Consider the following 7,201-nt stretch of genomic DNA (forward strand, 5'->3'; position numbering starts at 1 on the left):
AAAAAAAATGAAACTTTTCTGAAGCAGAATTCCTTAAAAAGCTAGTATCGTATTTTTCTTAAATGGTGTTACTTGGGCTAAGGTAGAGATGGGTTTTACATTTGTTGAGGTATAAATGCCATACAGTAACCTGAACATACTTGAAGTGTACATCTTAGTATATTTTGAGTTGTGCTTATACCCATGAAGCCATTGTCACTGTCAAGATAGCATATCCATCTCCCCGACAGTTTCCTCCTGCTACTGTGCAATGCAGCTTTCCCAGGCCCCTTCTCTCTCCAGTTTATAGGCAACCATTCATCTGCTTCCTGTCACTATAGATTAGTTTGCACTTTCTAGATTTGGGTATCAGTAGACTCATACAGTATGAACTCCTTTGACTGGCTTCTTTCAGCTAGCATCATCATTTTGAGATTCATCCAAACCATTGTGTGTATCAGTAGTTCACTCTCTTTTACTAGTGAGCAGTATTTCCTTGTATGGCTGTGCTACAGTTTGTTTACCTAGTCAGATCACCTGTTGGGAAACGCTTGTGTTGTTTCTACTTTTTGACTATTACAAACAAAGTTGCTATAAACATTTATGTGTAAGTGTTTGGATGGACATATGTTTCCATTTCTCTTAGATAAATGACTGAGTGGAATGGATGGATTGTATAGTAGGTGTATGCTCATCTTTTTAAGAAACCACCACACTATTTTCTAAAGGTAGACAATTTTTTAAAATAAGTACTGAATTACTTTGTAATACATAATATCAAAACCTTATTATTTTCAGGGATCCACAGCTTCTAGGTAAATAGCAACATGCTCTAACTAGAAAACAGTATTTCTCCAAAGGAAATGTTTAGAAAATAAAACCAAGGAAAACGTTGGCATCTATCAAATCTTATCTTTTTCTTTATTCTGATTTGATTAGCTCTTTCAGTTACACTAACCATTTAAAAAACTGCATGATTGTGAAATATGGCACCAAGTCCATTATTTCTTTTTTGTTCTACAGATAATCCTCTGCTTGTTGTGAGGCCTCCAGGTAAGTCTGTCTTCTTGATAATCTGGACATTCTGGTAATCAGGTTGAATATTGAATATGAGATTGTTGTGGTTACACATAATTAGAAAGTCTGGACCATTTTCACAATTTTCTGTCAACTTCTATGCTTTCCTTTCACTCTTCATCCTGATCTTCTTTACTCTATGGGAAAGAATGATCTGGGAATTTTAAAATAAAGCCATAGCAATCAACATGTATGAAAAAACATCATGGAGTAGCCAGACCTATGAAACAGATGCTTTATTTTTGTGACTCATTTGAATATTTTAAATCACTGAAAAGGTAGCAAAGTGCAACAAGTAAAACAACAAGTTTTACTTTGTTTTTCAAGGAAATTGAGAAAGCTTTCTTGCTTAAGTGCAAAACAGGTCTTCTGAGTGGCAAGAAGTGGAGTCCATGCAGAGGGACCTGGGGACAGGATGGCATGCTCCAAAAGACCAAATCTGCCATTGCAGCTTATTTTCCTTGCCATTTAAAGACTTCTTAACTCTGAGAATCCCTTATTGAAATGTGAATACTTTAAATACGTTCAGGTAAAAATAATGCCCCAAATGCACTTTAGTACTGAAAAAGACAGAGAAAGAGAAGGAGGGTGGGAAAATTTTGCTCAAAAAAGCCCTGCAAGGTCGGGCATGATGGCTCACGCCTGTAATCCCAGCACTTTGGGAGGCCAAGGTGGGCGGATCATGAGGTCAGGAGTTCGAGACCAGCCTGACCAATATGATGAAACTAAAAATACAAAAATTAGCAGGGCGTGGTGGCATGCACCTGTAATCCCAGCTACTCAGGAGGCTGAGGCAGGATAATCCCTTGAACCCGGGAGGCGGAGGTTGCAGTGAGCTGAGATCATGCCACTGCACTCCAACATGGGGTACAGAGTGAGACTCCATTAAAAACAAACAACAAAAAAACCCAAAAACAAACAAACAAACAAACAAAAAACAAAGCCCTCAAGGAAGGGAAGGCCCAGGAAGGAAGTCCAGTTTCCTGGCGCTTTGTGAGAGAAGACACACCGTGGAGTGCTTACCCTTAGCAGGTGTGTTTTGTGTTGTCAAGGCGGTGAGCCTATTTGGATCCCATTCGCTTTCAAACATGATCCCGGCTACACGGACTGCCATGGGCGGCAATATGTGAAGCGGACGTGGTATCGAAAGTTCGTGGGAGTTGTTCTTTGTAATTCACTGAGGTATAAAATCTTCCTCAGTGACAACCTGAAAGGTAAGTCTTTGTGCATTGTTGCCTATGGAAGGTATGTAACATTTTGATTTTATCAAGTTCTAACTTGGCATCACAGGTGCATCGGAATGTTTATGAGGGCTGGAACTATGATTATGGCTCACTCTGCCTCTAATGCAAACCAATTTTACAGATTCTACTTTGAGGATACTAGTTTTTACACTGGCAACCCCAAAATATTTTAAAAGATTTAACATGTTGGCTGGGCACAGTGGCTCACACCTGTAATCCCAGCACTTTGGGAGGCTGAGGTGGGCGGATTACTAGAGATCAGGAATTCAAGACCAGCTTGGCCAACATGGTGAAACCCATCTCTACTAAAAAGAAATAAAAAATGAACAAATGAAAAATTCACTATATCTTAGGAATGACATAGTGACTGGTTATGACATTCCAAAATTATGTTAGAAATCTAGGGGTTTTTTTCTTGCCACTAATACAATAACAACGAGTACGAGCCCGAGCTGGAATAATTGAGGAAAAGTTTCCTCTCCAGCCCCTGCCACAGCCACAACTTTACAGAGAAAAAATGTAAATGGTGGAACACATATCGGCAATAATATCTCTTCTGTGTCCTAATAAAAATCACATTGTTTTTATCATGGTAGGAGATTAAAACAAAGAATAACTTGAGTGCCTTGAGCTACTAACACTTCCAAATGCGATTTCTATTCACCTGGCTTTTCACTCACCCACCTACACAGCAAACTTGTTTTTTATTTTAAAACTTGCACAACTTAAAATTTTTCAGTGTATACGTTGTTAAAACTTTACCTCAGCTGGTCTACATTTTGTCATTGGTCAAAAATATATTTTGAGTGTTTTTTTTTTTCTTGTCAGCAGTTGTCATTTAAAAACTGTCAAAACAAAGTCCCCCCTTTGACCCCAACCCTAGTAATTTCTGTGTATATGCTTCTCCCAACAAGCATAGTCTGTCTCTCTCTCTCTCTCTGCTCTTTTCTTTCTCTTCCATCACTGTCCTTTTCCTCCCCTGCTTCAGAATTCCTAGGAGAGGCTGCATAACCATGTGTCATATCCCAGGGTTGGGAGAAACAAGTTTGTCCTACTGTGCAGGTAAGGCTCAGGACCATGGACAGCGTCTCATACCACAGGCCCACCCCCTCCTAGTTATGCAGGAAAATAGATTCTTCTATTTGTATAGACCTTCCTGCCTTTCATAATAATTTCATGATGTATTCTCCAACTACCATAGTTTTCATCATTCCTTGTTTTTAGAACTAAGGAATAGAAAGCTCTACTCAAAACTGCCTATAGTGTTAATGTTGTAGTTCCCACTTACTGGACATTCATTAAGGATTTAGCATACTTTGATCTTGCTGAATTCTTACAACCTTTATGAGATTGGTGCCGTTGTCACCATTTACACACATGAAAAGCATAGCACACACAGTTTAATATGCTCATTCAAACGGTCTCCAAAGCTTGTGCAAACTCTTAAACCAGTTGTGACATTCTGTACCTAATCTTTGACTCAATCATTTTCTTCATGCAGATACATTCTACAGCATTGGAGACAGCTGGGGAAGAGGTGAAGACCATTGCCAATTTGTGGATTCACACCTTGATGGAAGAACAGGGCCTCAGTCCTATGTAGAAGCTCTCCCTACCATTCAAGGTAATACAAACAAGTGCCTGATATATTACCCTGGGAGGTGGGAGAGAAGGATTGATAGAGAGGGGAAATCCACAGTAGGTCTGCCTTTGCCTTGTCATTTGAAGATGGATGTTGGGAGCACTTAAGGTCATAAAAATAAAAATAAAGAATCAACAAAATACTTGCATTATGTATGGGTGAGGGGTGAGCCTCAAGGAGGGGGGAATGGCGTGAACAAAGGTACAGAGAAGGCAAAGATAAACACACATGCAAACCCACCATGATATGTTTCAGGAGGTAATGTATAAGCTATTTGACTGTGGCATTATAAGGTGAAGACAAATACACTAATCTCAAAAGTTAACAATTTAATGTTATTAACTCTCTTGGCCTCCAAATGAATAAACAGAACAACTGAATACAGTCTAGACTTATCATTATGCACTCAGCTCTGAGTGATCAGACATGAGATGTTCTGATTTGCTAAATTTTTAGATTGGAAAAAATACTGTAGGTAGCTACATGAATTACCCATTTTCAAAAAATTAAAATATAGTAAAATACAGAAAACAGTAAAATAAGCATATTAGTCAAGGTTCTCTCATCCAAAGAAACAATCAATAGGATCTATCTATCTATCTATCTATCTATCTATCTATCTATCTATAGATTTATTTTAAAGAACCATCTCACACAATTGTGGAAACTGGCAAGTGCAAAATCTGCAGGGTAGGTTGTCAGGTTGGAGATCCAGGGAAGAGCTGATGTTGCAGTTCAAATCCAAAGGCCGCCTGCAGGCAGAATTACCTCTGGTTAGGGGAACCTCCAGTCTTTTTCTATTCAGGCCTTTGACTGATTGGACAAAGCCCACCCACATTATGGAGGGTCACCTGCTTTACTCAGTCTGGTGATTTAAATATTAATCTTGGCCAGGCACTGTGGCTCACACCTGTAATCCCAGCACCTTGGGAGGCTGAGGTGGGAGGATTGCTTGAGGCCAGGAGTTTGAAACCAGCCTAGGCAACATAGTGAGACCCCATCTCTACAAAAAATAAGAAAATTATCCAGATGTGGTGGTGCATGCCTGTAGTCCCAGCTACCCAGGAGGCTGAGATGGAAGGACTGTTTGAGCTGGAGAGGTCTAGGCTGCAGTGACCTAGAGGTGACCTAGTGATCTAGAGGTCTAGGCTGCCTTTGGGTCAAAGAGTCATTTGGTCTGTCCTACAAGCCTGTCTTGGTTTTGTGGCCAGACTGCAAGAGGACAGCAGCCTGGGCAACAGAGCAAGACCCTGTCTCCAAAATAAAGAAAAAGAAATGAAATAATAAATGTTAATCTCATCTAAGAAATAGCTTACAAAAACATTTAATGTTGGATCAGATATGTAGCCTAGTCCAGTCGACACATAAAATTAACTATTACAACAAATCTACAGAATATATCACCTTTCTTCATTTTTTTCTGGATCTTACAGTCCCCCAGAGTTACTAGTGCCTGCATTATCCATATTTCATGGTGTCCCTGTGACTGTGGCCATGGGACTGGCCCTGAATAGAGCTGCTGGGTACTCAGCACACTCATTGGTGGAAGGGCAGGCAGTTATTTATTTGGCAAAAGTAAACAGGGCCAAGAGTGTGAGAGCAGTTACTGAGTTTCCAGAAACGTTTTGAGAAGGTTGGAGCATCCTCCTACTTCAAGGGAGAAATGGTCAGAAATGCTACAGGATTTCTTTGAGAGATTTCCTTGAAAGGTCTAAAAATCTACCCCAGAGTCCAGGAATTAAGCCCTGAGCTCTGTGAGGACGGGGCAGGCATCTGGCTCAATGTTGTCCATCCAGGTCAGGACCTGCCCGATAGTGAGTGCTGACTAGCAACTGGCTAAAATTATCCTCTTCTGTGGGGAGACAGCGATCATGCCATCCTAGCTGTGTCACACACGTGTGGGAACAGGACGATCTCTACAGATCTGCTTGGGATAAAGAAATACTTTACACTTAGTCACTGGGCTCCTACGGAGGAGGCCTGAGCTGGTCCCTAGCTCCATCATGGCCCTCGAGTTACAGCTGGGCCTTCCCAAAAAGCATAAGAGACAGGTCGGGGAAGACCCCACCCCAGGCTGGGGTTGGGGCTGGGCCTGAGGTCCTGGCCCTTCCCCAGGGCTATGACAACTCCACACAAAAATGGTTCAGTTTATTTGGAAGTAGCATTTTGTCACAAGAACAACTTACCAGAGGCCTTCTGTCTGAAGGAGGCTGTAAGGATGGGTTTTACCTGTTGGTTTAGGGGCCTCTGATTCTTTTCCCTTCTCCTGTTGCCCTTCCAGGCTACTATCGCCAGTATCGTCAGGAGCCCGTCAGCTTTGGGAACATCGGCTTTGGAACCCCCTACTACTATGTGGGCTGGTACGAGTGTGGGGTCTCCATCCCTGGAAAGTGGTAATCACAGGACCATAATGCTGCAAACTTGCCCTGCCCAGTCCCACCAACTAAGTCACACTAGGGGCTGTGAGCAGACAGCCAGCGTGCTCAGCCCTGCTGCCCCAGGTGCCAGGAAGGCCACAGATGGACACTGGCCGTTCTGGTCATCTCAGTCTGGAACTCAGTCCCACTTCTTGGCCTGGACAATGAACAGGATTCAGTTTTGCTGTTAACTTTGCTTCTCCACTTTTTTTTTTGTTTGTAATAGCACATCACAGAGACATCAGAAACCAGCAGCTGATTCAGTATGATTTCCAGACTTTTTAGGCATGAAATTCGGACACTTCAGTATCTCCAGGAACAGCATATGCTTGCTGTTCTTGCTTCATGGAATGCTACATGCTTTCAGTTTTTCTCATTTTGGATTTCTCCAAAACTAGCTGAATTTAAGCTTCAGGTCCCTTTGTATGCAGTAGAACCAAATTACTAAAAACACTGCCAAAGAAAATAAATATATCCTACTTGAGATTTACTCTATGGACTCACCCACTGCTAGACTAAATGTATCAAATCTTATTTGTAAATTTTCAATTTTGATATATATATGTATATATGCATATACATATCCACACTTGTCTGCAAGAATATTGATTAAAATTGCTAAATTTGTACTTGTTCACCAGATAAATGTGTGTGGAACTTTTTGGGCAAAAGTGTTGTATATTAACATCTTTTAGAAGCATCCAGGGATACATACTATACATATTCTAGAAACAGTGGAAGGTGTGCATTCTTTTTGTGGGTGCTGCGGGGCTCTGAAATGATGAGGAGGATGAGATACCATCAGTATCAGTACTAGAACTGGCCACACCATTGACCACTGC

At 41.2% G+C, this 7,201-nt stretch overlaps 1 protein-coding gene across 1 annotated transcript in view; it reads left to right on the plus strand.

Moving 5' to 3' along the window:
• The window catches only part of FNDC1 (fibronectin type III domain containing 1), an 81,746-nt gene extending 74,745 nt beyond the window's left edge, over window positions 1–7,001 (plus strand). The window contains exons 19-22 of the mRNA XM_011952779.1: window positions 1,003–1,032; window positions 2,109–2,270; window positions 3,802–3,924; window positions 6,224–7,001. Of these exons, the coding sequence (XP_011808169.1) occupies window positions 1,003–1,032; window positions 2,109–2,270; window positions 3,802–3,924; window positions 6,224–6,339 (431 nt within the window). The 3' untranslated portion in view covers window positions 6,340–7,001. The remainder of the gene's footprint in view (window positions 1–1,002; window positions 1,033–2,108; window positions 2,271–3,801; window positions 3,925–6,223) is intronic.
• Window positions 7,002–7,201: the final 200 nt, after the last annotated feature.

Source organism: Colobus angolensis, unplaced genomic scaffold (assembly GCF_000951035.1).
Source record: "Colobus angolensis palliatus isolate OR3802 unplaced genomic scaffold, Cang.pa_1.0 Scaffold35, whole genome shotgun sequence".
NCBI classification, from domain to species: domain Eukaryota; kingdom Metazoa; phylum Chordata; class Mammalia; order Primates; family Cercopithecidae; genus Colobus; species Colobus angolensis.